At 36.5% G+C, this 15,656-nt stretch overlaps 1 protein-coding gene across 9 annotated transcripts in view; it reads left to right on the top strand.

Moving 5' to 3' along the window:
• The window catches only part of RAPGEF5 (Rap guanine nucleotide exchange factor 5), a 349,321-nt gene that overhangs the window by 205,785 nt on the left and 127,880 nt on the right, over nt 1-15,656 (top strand). For all 9 annotated transcript variants that reach the window (XM_070264270.1, XM_070264267.1, XM_070264266.1 and 6 more), the window contains 1 exon segment: nt 3,681-3,729. In XM_070264270.1, coding sequence (XP_070120371.1) covers nt 3,681-3,729 — 49 coding nt within the window.

Here is a 15,656-nt window from a genome sequence, read left to right as displayed (position 1 = left end):
AATGTGCAATCAGGTTTGAGAAATAGGTAGGTGAAAATCCAAGCTATTTAAACAAAGCATTTCTTAGTAGACTAAAAGTAGTAACTACATAGCTCTTTCACAAGAAGAAACGTAAGAAAAAGATGAGGGAAAGAAACTTTTAGTGTAAAATCAGTAGAGGTTTACAACCCCTTGTTCAGTTCTGAAATGTAAAAGCTCTGAGAAACAAAAGGTTTTCATAACTAACTTGGTGACAAACTCTAACCTACACTGAAGATATTTAGTGGAAAATCCTGAAGCTTTTTCTAGTCTTTCTTTATCCCATTTGGTGTGAATAATCACACATATCATTGCAGAAGTATTAACGTGTCTGATTTCTGATTACAAGTTTCTGCCCCGGACCTCACTGAGGGTGTGATATAGAGAGGGTACTTTTCTGAAATGTATAAAATTTTGAATTCTGAGATCCATCTAGCCTCAGGGGTTTCAGATCGTGTTAGGGAAGAGTTGTGATTAGAGAAGGCCAAGGTAATAACGTATTTCCCATCAGATTAAGAAGAATGCGTTTCTTCTGACTACCTAGGCCGTGGTTTAGCCCCCACATTAAATATAAGCAATGGCTAACATCAGAACGTGCCTCTTATCCCTACATGTGTATACTTCTTGAGCCTAATCTGAGAAGAGGGTTCCATGTCAGTCATGGTGAAAGAAACAGGTTAACCAACAACATAAGCAGATAAAGTAGAAAAATAATCATTGTTCTATAGAAGACTCTTCAGCATACCAAACTCCTTCCAAATATAATGGTTTAAAACAGTACGTATTTATTATTTTAACCAGTTCCTGAATGTCGGGAATTCAGGAGCATCTTATAGCTGGATGGTTTTTGCTCGGGGTCTCTCAGGAAGGTGTTGTCAAAATGTGGGCCAGGCTCTCAGTCATCTGAAGGCTTGACTGGTGCTGGAGTATTGTATTTCTTTTTCAGTGCCAACAGGTCCCTTATGAGTTCTTAAAGAAAATTCTAGTTTCTCTTTCTACAGTTGCTCAAAGTTTTAGTTTTCAATGTAAACCTGACAGTTATTTGCTAAGTAGTCCTTGAGTTCTTCTAGTATGTTCTGAAGATTCTTGCTGGCACTAGCTTATTAGTGGGGAATGCTTCTCTTCTGATTTTCATTGTTCTCCCTCAGGCAGCTTTTTCTGTCCCCTAGGTCCTTTCTGTGTTCTTTTAAGGTTGCCTATGCATCCACCTCCTGCGGGTCAATGAATGAGTGTTGATTGGCCTGGATAATACTGTAAAAAGACAAATAGGTCCCTGACTTAGTGGAGCCTCCATCCAGAAGACAGGCATTAATCATACAATTGAAAATGCCAGTGTACTTAAAAAAAATTTTTTTTAAAGAGTGCTGTGAAGGTATTATAGGAGCGCATAATGGATCTTACTCAGCTTGTGTTTTTGCTTGATCAGTGCTCTGTCCTTTGTGTTTTGTAGGAAGAATAACCTATCCTTGGGGGTTTTTGTCAAAAACCTTTGCCATCCCAAGGCAGAAACGTGGAAGATATTATATACTCCACTCTGCATAAAACGCTCTTACATCCTCCCTGACCGCAGACATTCAGGAAATTTAGTGTAGTACAGTAGAGTAATCTCATTTATTTTATATTAAAAAAAAATTTAGGTTCCTTCTAAATTAAACTGTGAAGTTCTTCCTCATTGCCATCTCTCATCTCCTTCCCAGCTCCCCAAAAATGCTGTATTGATTTCTTGCTGATCCCATTCCTCCTTTTCTTTCCCCACCAAATCTTTGAAAAGATGTAGTGTTTAAAAAAAAAGATGTAGTGTTATACTATACACTGGGAATATAGTAGTTTCCTTCTTTGAGCTGTTTATATTTTGAGCCTTATTTCCAATTAGAGAAAGAAAAACTGAAGCTCTCGTGAAGAGAATTTCAGGTGTGGAAAACTGAAAGAGGAGGGTGGAGAAGACTGTTTTCCATCCTCTGTGAGCGAATTAAATGATCCACCTCGTGCATCATTTTCCTTCTCTGCTTTCTCCCTGTCCCTGAGCCGTGGTGGGATCTTCCTTGGAAGGTCATAAAATCAGGGAGCCGTTGACGAGATCTCACTGACTGTTTATAGCGTGCATCTTTGCCCTACCCCCAAATATTTGCGACACTATGAAGGAGGAAAATGGCAAACTGTCATGAACCTTACAGTTGATTTCAATATATAAATATGCAATAATTGATGTTTTATTTTGTTGCTGTTTTTGACTAGCCCTGTAAGTATTTATAAAGGTTTTCCTATGGTCACTCATCATTTCTGTCTCCTCCAAGCCTGTTTTTCCCCATAAATTCTTCAACTCAAATTTTCCTACCATGAGCAATTTCAGAGCTCAGACTTCCAAGGTGGAGAGAGGCTGGTTGTCTTCTCATTACTGTATAATTTTCCAGAGAGAGTCTTAAGATATTAAAGAATCAGCTAAATCAAGAGTATACTCTTTAGAGTGGCATTCGTAGTAGCCAGCCAGGGGAAGCACAGCAGTGAAGCAGTTCCGGGAAGAGCAGTTCCTCTTCTTCAGGAGAGGACGGCCTGGCCATTGTGAAAGCCGTCCTAAGTAGAGTCCTGTCTCTAGCATATATTGCTACTTTTGCCTCAAGTAAGTGAATATAAATTAGATTAATTTCAACAGCAAATCTTCATTAACCTTGAACTTCCACGTTCTCCCTTTAAAACGTCATTAGTGTAATGTATAAAGCTGCAGGACCCTTCCAAACTCAGCACAACCACCCCTGTCTCTACCCTCTCCAAACACCTGAACACACACACACTTCTAAGCTGAGAAGACTGTGTCCTGAAGAGGAAGGAGCTTGCTCATTATGGAATTTTTATTGCTACCAAACAGATTTCCTGAAGATGATCCTCATGTTATCTTTTTTTTCTCATGTTATCTTGAGAGTGACCATGGTTATCTTTTCTGTCTCTATTTTATGTTCCTCTTAGAGAATGCTTTAAGGAAAGGATTTCAGCATTCAAAGTGTGAGTGGGAGAGAGAGTGAGCAAGCAAAAATCTGGACAAATAAGTGGGGCTTAAGGCGCTTAGGATTTTAAAGGTCATCTTGTCTATTTCCATCTCGTCTATTCCCATTTCACCTCTCCTAGGAGTTGTTTTATGTGGCGTGTTCTCCGAAATGGTTGCTATAAACCTGTCAGACTTCAAGTGAACATTCATTGTGTTTGAGCAGAGGTCCAGTTAAACCGGGATCACCTATCTTAATTTTACTAGAGTTTCTGTATTAACTACAATCTTTGAGGGGTAAATAATAATTAATATCTTTGCCAAAGTATCATGCTTGTTTTAATAATTTATTTGCATTATTTCTGATCGTTTTATGATTATGTTTTTGAAGCTCCTCCCATCATCATGGCAAAAATACCAACATTTTACAATGTATAACTCTGGCAACTATCTAATTTCTTTTTGAAGTCAGTCAGTATGATTATTCCAGATTTTGGGCCTCAAATTCCTATGCAGAAATTTTTCCATGTTATTAAAAACAAATGAAATCCCTAAAAGTGGCAGCAACTTAGCTTTATTTGCAATAGCTCTTAATTTTGGTTGCATATCTAAAAACAAAGTACTGCTTTTAATAGCTACATTTTTCTTATTCTAATTTGATTTTTTTCCCTAATATTTTATTTAGGTGCAGAGAGAGCTAGCAGCTGTTATTGCCTTGAAAGCAAGAAAGTCTGGTGAGTAGTTTTCATGGCGCTGGAGGAAGATTCTGCTTTTTTGGGGATATTTCACATGTCACGTGGTCGTGAGCACTTGAGTGTATCTCAGGAAGTTTTGGTGTAGAATGCAGAAAAGTATCACTGTCTGTTTTTCAAATCAATTATTCTACCATCGGAATAGCACAGGATGTTATATATACTTCTTTAAAATCTGACTAGCTTGTTTTAATTTATTTCCTATTGCAAGGAAAAACGAAATTAAGAATATATCCGTAGTCCATTGCAACATGAAAAAAGTCTAAGTACACAGCAAAAGAAAGCAAACCACGCTGCATTACCTATCATAATTACAGAAGAAAATTAAGAAAAGACCGGCTTTATTCTATTTAAGGATGTATTTTTTATCTCAAAGTCGTTTCTTCTAAACATAATTGTGTAAGGATATGTAAAAGCAAGCATTTTACATAGGACTGATTGCATGGATCAGATTCCTAATACCTGTAGGAAACAATCTGTGGAAGTGATATGTGGAAAGGAAAAGGGAGCTTTCAAATACATTTTGAAGGAGAGAAAGCCATACTCTGCTGAAATCATTACGAAATGGAGAGTCACTGAGGTAGAAAAACACTTAGAGAGGAGGCACAGAAGGAGGCATCCTTTGCTGTTCAGAGGGAGGAGGTCACTGCAGAATGGAATGACAAACAGAAGAGAGATGCTTCTTGGATAATGTTAAACCGGAGTCAGACTTTTCAGATGGAAAGACTATGATAAGATCAAAGAGATGGGAATTTGGAGAAATAAATGGAATGGAAATGTCTTAAGAACACATACCATACATTTTACATCTTTCTTTTTCCAGTTAGAAACTCTAAGAATTTGCTTTTCTCTCAGGTACATTTTGAATCACACCCACCTTAGTATGAATTAGCTTATTATATTTACACTGCTTCCTTTGTTGATTTGGCTGATGTAGAGGACACAGAGACTAGATGCTATAAAGGTGAAGAGCAGGATGCAAAGAAAGCCATCTAGACCCACAGGGTATTGAACAAAGAGGACAGCGTGAACGTGGCTCCTCAATGAACAGCTTTAGATCATGGATATTGGCATTTGTGGAGGCCAAGGTGGAGAAAGGACATCAGTATAAAGATTGTAGGAGGGAGAGCTTAGAAATAAATTGTGCTAGAGCTGATCATGGTTCCTGTAATAAGGAGACAAAACTTTGTACAAGTTTGGATGGCAGTGCCTTGGAGGACAGGATTTGGTTTTTTTTAAGTTTCAGAAAAAGTTGGGGAAATCAAAAACTTATAGTGTGTGGTTGCTGGAGAAAAACAGAGCAAATAAATACAGAGAGGGAAGCTGGAGAAGGGGGTTGCTAATTTGCACAGAGTGGGATGGGAAGGCCTCTGATAGAGGACATTTGAGCAAAGCCTGAAGTCAGTGAGGGGCTGAGCCCTGTGCATATCCAGACGAGCATTTGGGCAGAAGTGTGCGAGAGGAGTTGGAGGAACAGCAAGGAGGTGAGAGTGGCTGGAGCCAAGTGAACACAGTGAAAAAGGTAGGCTTTGGATATCGGGCTAAGAAGTTTGCACTTTCTGGAAGTTAAGAAACGAAGAGGAGTGAACAAGACCCATAATGTTACATTGTGCAAAATAAAAGAGTGGTATGAAGTCAATTTTATTATGCCTTAATGTGGCTGTATGAAGTTAGTATGTCTGTTTTCCATACTTATTTGATCTGTGGAGCTTGGAATGTGAACACAACCTTGGCAAATTCTCAGAGTGAAGTGGTCTCTTACTCCTACACTAATGATGGGGACGTAAATTCATAGTTGCTCAGGAAAGTAATTTTTCATTATGTTCCAGTATCCCTAATTCAATGATCCATTAACTCCATGACTGGAGGTCCGGCTGTAGGGTATAATCAGAGATGCAAGTGAAGGTTCCGGTAGAGGGAATCTATTATTGTGTTTTTGTTTTTTTTTTAACAATAAGAAATTAGAAACAATCTTAAGTCCTTGTAAGAGAGAAATGGTAAAATTGCTAAATCAGTGTAAGGGAATGTAAAACAGCTTTTAAAATGATATTTTGAAGAATTAATATAGTAAAATGTTCGGTGGAAAAAAATGTATACAGTGAGCATGTATTCTCTTTTTCATAATAAAAATAGTTTTGTTTTTTCCTTACTATTATAGTATAGGATGCTCATTGAAAAAACTTTGGTAATATGTGAATATATGAAGAAATTGAAAAATCACCCATCATCTCACCAACAGAGATAACCACTATTACTCTTTTCTTGTACATGTTTCCAGACATTTCTCTATTAATATGCAGATTTTATAAAAATGGGATCATTTTATATGTGCTCTTTTAATTGAGATAATTGTGTATTCATATGCAGTTGTAAGAAATAATACAGAGATCCCATGTTCCATTTTCCCCTAATGGTAATAATATCTTGCAAAACTATAGTACAATATCACAACCAGGATATTGACATTGATACAGAACATTTCCATCACCACATTCAAGTACATGCTTTTGTGTGAACTTTAGTCTTCATTCCTCTGGAATAAATGCCAAGGAGTACAATTGCGGGGTTGTTTGGTAGTTGACTGTTTAGATTTTTGTTTTTTTTTCTTTTGAGATCATAATAGTTTATAATGTTGTAAAATTTCAGTTGTACATTATTATTTGTCAGTCACCATATTAAATGCGCCACTTCACCCCTTGTGCCCACTGCCCAACCCCCTTCCACCTGGTAACTAAAGAACTGTTCTCTTTGTGTATTGGTTTATCTTCCACATATGAGTGGAATCATACAGAGTTTGTCTTTCTCTATCTGGCTTATTTTTGCTTAACATAATGTCCTCAAGGTCCATCCGTGTTGTTGTGAATGGGACAATTTTGTCTTTTTTATGGTTGAGTAGTACTCCACTGTATGTATGTATGTATGTATATATATATATATATATACACACCACATCTTCTTTATCATCAGTTGATGGGTGCTTGGGTTGTTCCATGTCTTGGTTATTGTGAATAATGCTGCAATGAACATAGGAGTGCATAAGTCTCTTTGAATTGTTGATTTCAAGTTCTTTGGATAAATACCCAGTAGTGGGATAGCTGGGCCATGTGGTATTTCTATTTTTAATTTTTTGAGAAATCTCCATATTGTTCTCCATAGTGGCTGCACTGGTTTGCATTCCTATGAACAGTGTATGAGGGTTCCCTTTTCTCCACAACCTCTCCAACGTTTGTTATTTTTTGTCTTGGTGATTATAGCCATTCTAACAGGTGTAAGGTGATACCTTAGTGTACTTTTGATTTGCATTTCCCTGATGATTAGTGGTGTTGAACATTTTTTCATGTTCCCGTTGGCCATCTGCATATCTTCTTTGGAAAAATGTCTGTTGATATTCTCTGCCCACTTTTTGGTGGGGTGGTTTGGTTTTTTGTTGTTCAGTTGTATGAGTTCCTTATATATTATGGAGATTAACCCCTTGTTGGATATATGATTTGCAAATATTTTCTCCCAGTTGGTAGGTTGTCTTTTCATTTTGATCCTGGTTTCCTTTGCCTTGCAGAAGCTCTTTAATCTGATGAGGTCCCACTTGTTTATTTTTTCTTTTGTTTCCCTTGTCTGAATAGACATGATTCAAAAATATCCTTTCTAAGACCGATATCAATGAGTGTACTGCCTATATTTTCTTCCAGGAGTTTTATGGTTTCAGGTCTTACCCAAGTCTTTGATCCATTTTGAGTTTATTTTTGTGTATGGCAAAAGATAATGGTCTACTTTCGTTCTTTTGCATGTGGCTGTCCAGTTTTCCCAACACCATTTATTGAAGTGACTTTCCTTTCTCCATTGTATGTTCTTCGCTCCTTTGTTGCATATTAGCTGTCTGTAGATGTGTGGTTTTAATCTGGGCTTTCAATTCTGTTCCATTGATCTATGTGCCTGTTTTTGCACCAGTACCATGCTGTTTTGATTACTATGGCTTTGTAATAGATTTTGAAGTCAGGGATTGTGATACCTCCAGATTTGTTCATCTTTCTCAGGATTGCTTTAGCTATTCAGAGTCTTTGGTTGCCCCATAGGAATTTCAGGGTTCTTTGGTCTATTTCCATGAAGAGTGTCATTGGGATTCTGATTGGGATTACATTGAATCTCTAGATTGCTTTAGGTAGTATGGACATTTGAACTATGATTATTCATCCAATCCATGTGCATGGCATATCTTTCCATTTCTTTATGTCATCATCGATTTCTTTCAGTAATGTCTTACAGTTTTCATTGTATAGGTCTTTCACCTCCTTGGTTAAATTTATTCCTAGATATTTTATTCTTTTTGTTGCGATTGTAAATGGGATTGTATTCTTGAGTTCTCTTTCTGGTAGTTCGTTATTAGAGTATAGAAATACATGTTTAGTTTTTTAAGGAACTGCCAAACTGTTTTCTAAAGTGGCTGTACCATTTTACTTTCTCACTAGCAATGTATACATGATCTAGGTTCTCTGCATCTTTGTCAGCATTTGGTATTGTCACTATTTTTTATTTTAGCCATTCTAATATGTATGTACTGATATCTCACTGTAGTTTTAATTTGCATTTCTCTAATGGCTAATGATATTGAACATCTTTTCATGTGCTTATTTGCCGTCTGAATGTCATCTTTGGTGAAATGTCTGTTTGTATCTTTTGCCCATTTTCTAATTGGATTGTTGGTTTTTTATTGTTGAGTTTTGGCAGTTCTTTATATATTCTGGATACCAGTCCTTGGTCAGATAGGTGGTTGGCAAATATTTTCTCCCAGTCTATAGCTTGTCTTTTCATCTTCTTATCAAAGTCTTTCACAGAGCAAAAGTCTTTAATTTTGGTGAAGTCCAATTAATTTTTTCTTTTTCATGGATCATGTCTTTTGGTTAAGTCTAAGAACTCTTTCGCTAGCTCTAGATCCCAAAGACTTTATTGTGACTTTCTTTTTCCTTAAAGGTTTTATAGTTTTATGTTTTACATTTGAGTCCATGATACATTTTGAGTTAGTTTTTATATAAGGTGTGAGACTTAGGTCAAGGTTCTTTTTTTTTTTTTTTTTTTGGTTTATGAATGTCCAATTGCCCCAGCACCATTTGTTGAAAAGACTATCTTTCTTCCATTGAATTACTTTTGTACCTTTATCAAAAATAAGTTATGCTTATTTGTGTGGGTATATTTCTGCCTTCTCTGTCCTGTTTCGTTGAACATATTCCATTGGTATCCACCAATAATACATTAATGATAACTGTAGCTATATATAATCTACTTTTTATAGGATTCATTTTCACGTCAGTAATATAGATCTGCATCATTTTTATTAGCTATACATACTACACAATTTATTTAATTCTTGGTTGTACATTTAGGTTTTTTTTCCCATTATAAATAATAATAGACCTGAATATATATTTTTGTGCTTATGTCTTTTTACCCTTTTCCAATTATTTTCTCATAATAAATTGCTAAAAATGGAATAGCTAGGTGAATCGCTAGGTGTGGACAGTGTTAAAGTTTTGTTTTTCACATTTAGGACTTCAAGTCATCTGGAATTTATTTTTGTATTTGATGTCAGGTAGAAATCAAATTTTATGTTTTCCTTATGCTAAGCCACTTACACCAGTAGCATTCACTGTATATGATGCTAACTCATCAGATGTGAAGTTTATATATGTTCTTGCCTTTATTTCTGGTCTTTGTATTCCTCTGATCTGTTTATCCCTAGGTCTACACTATCCTGTTTCAATTACCAACACTTTATAATAAAGCCTTTTTTGGGGGGCGGGGATAAGGCAAATCTCTTTTTACTTTTCTTGTTCTCTTGAATTTTATTTTGTCAAGCTCCATGAAACCCTCTATAGGAGTTTTTTTTAAAGTATATTGAGTTTATAGATCATTAGATAAATTTTGACACTTTGGAAATACATATTTCCTTCTGCTAGCCTAGGATATCTTTCCATTTTTTCAAATCTTCAATACTATTTTAAAAATTTCTCCATAAAGGTCTTGCATGTTTTTTGTTTGATGTATTTTTAGATACATTGTGGTTTTGATTAAGTGAACTATTTTTTCTCTTTGTCTCTCTCTGTCTCTTTTTTTTGTTTTTGGTTGTCCTCTTCTCATTCTGTGATGATTTCTCAAGTCTTTGTCTTTTGTGGCACGTTTTTTTAAATAGGCTTTACTTTATAGAGCAGTTTTAGGTTCACAGAAAAATTGAGCAGAAAGTGCACAGAGTTCCCATATATCCCCTGCCCCCACACATGTACAGCCTCCCTTACTGTCAGCTTCTCAGAGTGGTACATTTGTTGCAGTCATTATCACCCAAAGTCCATAGTTTACTTTAGGGTTCTCTCTTGGTGTTGTACATTTTATGGGTTTAGACAAATGTATAATGATGTGTATCCACCATTATAATATCATATAGAGTAGTTTCACTGCCGTAAGAATCCCCTGTGCTCTGCCTACTGCCTCCCACCCCTGGCAACCACTCATCTTTTTACTGTCTCCCTAGTTTTGTCTTTTCCAGAATGTCATATAGTTGGAATCATACAGTATGTAGCCTTTTCAGATTGGCTTCTTTCGCTTAGTAATATACATTTAAGGTCCCTCCATGAATTTTCATGGCTTGATAGCTTGTTGCTTTTTAGCACTGAATAATATTCCATTGTCCGCATGTTCCACAGTTATCCATTCATCTACTGAAGGACATCTTGATTGCTGCCAAGTTTTGGCAATTAGGAATAAAACTGCTATAAACATCACTATGCAGGTTTTCGTATAGATATAAGTTTTCAGCTCCTTTGGGCAAATACCAAAAAGCACGACTGCTGGATGGTATGGTAGGAGTCTGTTTGGTTTTGTAAGAAACCCCCCAAATGGCTGTACCTTTTGTGTTCCCACCAGCAAAGAATGAGAGTTCCTGTTCTGTGTCTTTACCAGCATTTGTCATTGTCAGTGTTCTGGATTTTGGCCATTCTAATAGGTGTGTAGTATTGTTTTAATTTGCATTTCCCTGATGACATATGCTGTGGAACATCTTTCCTTATACTTATTTGCGATCTATATATCATCTTTGGTGAGGTGTCTCTTAAGATCTTTGGCTCACTTTTTAGTCAGTTTGGTTGTTTTCTTATTTTTGAGTTTTAGGAGGTCTTTGTGTATTTTGGATAACAGTCCTTTTTCAGATGTGTCATTTGCAAATATTTTCTCCCAGTCTGTGACTTGTCTTTTCATTGTCTTCACATTGTCTTTTGAAGAGCAGAAGTTTTTAACTTTTGATGAAGTAGAGTTTATCTTTCTTATCTGTCTTGTAAGGAATCTTGCCTTTGGTATTATATCTAAAAAGTCATGCCATACCCAAGGTCATCTAGGTTTTCTCCTATGTTATATTCTAGGAATTTTATAGTTTTTCATTTTACATTTAGGGCTGTGATGCATTTTGACTTAATTTTTGTGAAACGTCTAAAGTCTGTGTCTTGATTCGTTTTTTTGCATGTGGATGTCCAGTTGTTCCAGCACCGTTTGTTGAAAGGTCTATCTTTGTTCTGTTGTATTGCCTTTGTTTTTCTGACAAAGATCAGTTGACTGTATTTGTGTGGGTCTATTTCTAGGCTCTTTATTCTGTTCCATTGATCTATTTGTTTATTCATTTGCCAATACCACACTGTCTTATTACTGTAGCTTTGTAGTAAATGTTGACATTAGGTAGTGTCAATCCTGAAACTTTGTTCTTCTCCTTCAATATTGTGTTGGCTATTCTGGGTCTTCTCCCTCTCCATGTAAACTTTAGAATCTACATCTATTGATCTTGTATGTATGTATGTATTGATATTGTAGTTGATATCTACATCCGTTATCTTTTCTAATTGGTTGTTTTTTGCTATATGAGGATTCTTGATTTTTTGTCTAGCAAAAATGTTGAACTCAAATGAATTCCAACAGTTTGTTTTAATATGATCTTGGATTTGGTGTATGGGCAAATGCGTCATCTGTCGTACAGTCAATAATGACTATTTTGTCTCTATCTTACCAATCCAAATAACTCCTTTTTTCTTATACTGTTTCATTAGCCAGGGTCCTGCAAGATAAGGTTGACTAATATCATTGGTAGTTGGCATTCTTATTTTGTCTCTGACTTTAACTAAATATAATATTTTCTGAAGAAAAGTAATATAAGTGATAAAGATTGTTTTAGAGAAAAACAAAGATATTTCTCTCCTGCACCCCACACATATTTGGGAAGCAATCTAGGAACAAAAATAACCAACAAGTTGTATATTACAATATACAAAGAATCCAAATATGGAAGTACTAGAGATACCTACCTGTTTCACCCTATACTCTGACTGCTTGAGTTGGCATTGAGTAGATGAGAAATGACAATTCCAAGGTACAAGAGAGGCTAAGTTATAGGTATTGTGTTCATTCATTCCTTTATCAGATTCTAATTTGGCACCTACTGTATGCCAGGTACAATGTAAGGTATGAGGATACAGTGGTGAGCAAGGACAAATATGGCCTCTGCTGTTTTCAATTCATAACGTATGTTTTATAAATAAAAACATTAATAATTGACTGACTGTTTGAAAAGGAAAACTTATTACTGTGTAGTTAGGAGGGGATAAAATGCAGAGACATTAAGCACAGCCTTAATTAAACAGAGTTCCAACTGCAGAATAGTACTTTCTGTCTATGCATCTTGTTTTTTTAAAACTATTTTGAGGTTTTGTTTAAAAATGAGGAAGGAGAAAAAGAAGCTGGTATACATCTAATAAAAAAGTATTAAAATGATAGTTGACACATCTGGGGCTTTACAGAAGGAATTGATTACTCTAATATCTTATGTCTTGCAGTAAAACTGTTAATTAGGGCTCAGGTGGTCATGCCAGATTTATGTCTCACTGCAAAGGTTATTAAAACAATAATTAGTATAAAGTGAAAGTTTTTGGTTTCAGCTCATCATAGAAACAGAAATAAAAGTAACTGCCAATCAATAGATTATATAAATGATTCAAAGCTCTAGCTTTGTAAAAAAAAAAAAATCCGTTTTGTTGTAATTTTCTAAGAGGCCATTAGGATGTGCCTTTAAATAGTTTTCTCAATGCTAACCTTGGTGAATGTGAATAACATTTAAGGCTTCACAGGATTTACAAAAATTAGCACAGATATCCTTATACTTCTTTATTTGTGTTGGATTGCTTATTCTACTGCTAATGTTAGCTAATTAGAGTCTTGGAAGATATGTTTGGGTCTTTTTTTCCTTTTTCAGAGAATCCACAGCCAAAGCACGTTTAGCTCTCATTATCTTTAGATCATGTGAAATTTGTGCCATGATGGGCTTCTATTTCTGGAAAGCCAGAAATCTCATATTGGTAAATCTCCTTGGCAGTTTTTTATATTTCACTGTCTCTGCTTAGCCCATAGCTAGTTAAGTACTTTAAGTATCTAGGATATTAAAGTTTGAAAAAGAGAGAAGGTGTTCTAGGCTCTGTTTATGCCATTAAATGTCATTGTGACCTTAGCAAAGTGATTCCGATTTGTATCATGAGGGGGTTGGCATGGAATCTGGTAACCTTAGAGATTCCTTCCAGCTCTAATATTTAATTATATAACAATAAAAAATTTTCATTAGTATCTTCCTTATCCTTAAAGGAGTCACCACCTTGGGAATATTTTATCTAGAACTCTTTTAGACGCAAAAACTGAAAACCGCAAAGGGAATGTGTTGGTTCAAAGAATCTGTGGAGTTAATCTCAGCAGAAAGAGAGGAACTTGTTCCTGGTAGACCCAACAGAAGTCTTGGTAGCGACCTGGTTGGAAGGGTGAAAGGCCCGCCTCTGGAGCAGGGGAAGCATGCTGGGGGGAGGATGGAGAATCAGGTCAGCCCCAAAGGAGCCATTGCACTGAGGCTAGGGCGGGTGTGGCTCCTCAAAGAAAACCAGCAGAAGGGCAATGGCTGCTGGGCAGGCAAGAGCAACAGGTGCTCACCACAGGAGGAGTTGTTTGTACTGTCCCAATCTCAAGGTTTAGAGAGGAGAGGTTGTGCCTAAGATCACTCAGGCTGGAAGGTCTGCTGTCAGAATGCAAATCCAGGCTTTCCCATGCGCTGTCTCTGGTTTTCCAGCTACGCTATGCCCCTCTTGTTAGTAATTTTCTGGGTTAGAAGAATAAGGTTGTGATTTGTGATGGCATTCCCATTTTCCACTGTTGTTCCTGAAATGGAAAAGAACAGAGTAAAATCTCATAAACTTTTTAAGTAGCAGATAGCAGCAGTTTTTTTTCTTTCCAGGATGAACCAGTCTGGGATTCAGGTTAATGTGTTATTTGTGTATCAAGATATTTTATTATTTCTTTGGGATGGTAAAATATATAATAGTATAAAATGGTTTTGCCTGTTGTGTTTAGTTTTAACTTTTTATAAACATTATTTTTAATATGCTAGAAAGCATGAGAGGGAAGCCAGTGTTTTACATTGGAGTTAAATGGTCTCTCCTGGTCTTATAGATACTGTTTTTTGTGGGTGTTTTTGGGTGTTTTTTGCCGAGGAAGATTAGCCCTGAGCTAACATCTGCTACCAGTCCTCCTCTTCTTGCTGAGGAAGACTGGCCTTGAGCTAACATCCGTGCCCATCTTCCTCTGCCTTATATGTGGGATGCCTACCACAGCTTGGGTTGCTAAGCGGAGCCATGTCAGCACCCGGGATCCAAACCGGCGAACCCCAGGCCGCCGAAGCGGAACATGTGAACTTAACCTCTGTGCTACTGGGCCAGCCCCTAGATCCTATTTTTTGAATCCTATATTCAAGCTTAATTAGGTATTTGAATGGGTGTGTGATTTCAACAGCCTGGTTACTGCTATTTGCCATACATTGAACTCTGCTCGTGTAACACGTTCCAGTCATATCCCCTGAATCTGATGGTCACCGTGGACCCGTCAGACAAGATGAGGTCTTTTATCACCCTGATAGTCTGGCTCAGTTCCCCACTTTGAAGATCTAGTGTTAGTAACAATCACTGGTCGTCAACAACACTTTTTAGGAAATTTTAGCAGTTTTAAGCTCCCTCCTTAAATACATGCACTTAAGACTGGGGCAAATCAAACATTGAGAGGAAGCTCTGGTGTGAGGTTCGGGGTCTGACACAATTGAAAAGACATACTCTCCTTCAGGGCAGAAGCATTCAGAAGAAAACCTATTCATGTTGCTTTGTCATGAGAGGTGAAATAGATTGACTGATTTTTTTTTAACAATAGAGAATAAGGCTTTTCCTTTTACACATTTAGAAGAAAAAATAACCATTAAACCTATGGAATTGCTCCAACTTTTATGTCCTCTACATTTTTACTTTTTGTTTTAAGTTGACAGATTCTTCTTTTAATGTAATGCTGTGCTTGCCTTGACTCTTACCTTTTGTAAACACGTTGCTCGTATATAGCATGATAAAATGGGATTTTAGAGTGGAAGTTAATAATCAAATTATGGGCCAGCAAAGACAGGCTCACATGCTAGTTCAATTATTGCTATCTCAAACTGCTTCTACCTGTCTGATTTTCTGTGATAATTGTTTATTGAAAAAATTTATAATGCTCTTAAAACTAAAAGCTATAGTGATCTTCTCTTGAGTATTTTTTCATGTAATCCCTGAGTGCTCTAATAATGACTGTTCACGCTATAAAATACAAGTTCGTAATGGCAAAAGTCTGTTAGCTGTATTTTAAGTAATCAAGATATTATGCTTAATTTTTAGTGATATTTTCAACCACTTAAATTTTCCCAAGTCTTTCACAGCCTGTCCTCAAAGGATGTGTCTTGTTCTCTCAGAACTAATGTTTCCACATGGTTTGTTTTTGTCCTTTTCTTCTCTTTTGCCGCCTCCTGGATGCTGTTGCCGGCCAGCGGCCATCGC

This window comes from Equus caballus, chromosome 4, assembly GCF_041296265.1.
Source record: "Equus caballus isolate H_3958 breed thoroughbred chromosome 4, TB-T2T, whole genome shotgun sequence".
NCBI classification, from domain to species: Eukaryota; Metazoa; Chordata; class Mammalia; order Perissodactyla; family Equidae; genus Equus; species Equus caballus.
Note: the sequence above shows the minus strand (reverse complement) of the source record. Positions and strands in the feature narration are given on the sequence as shown.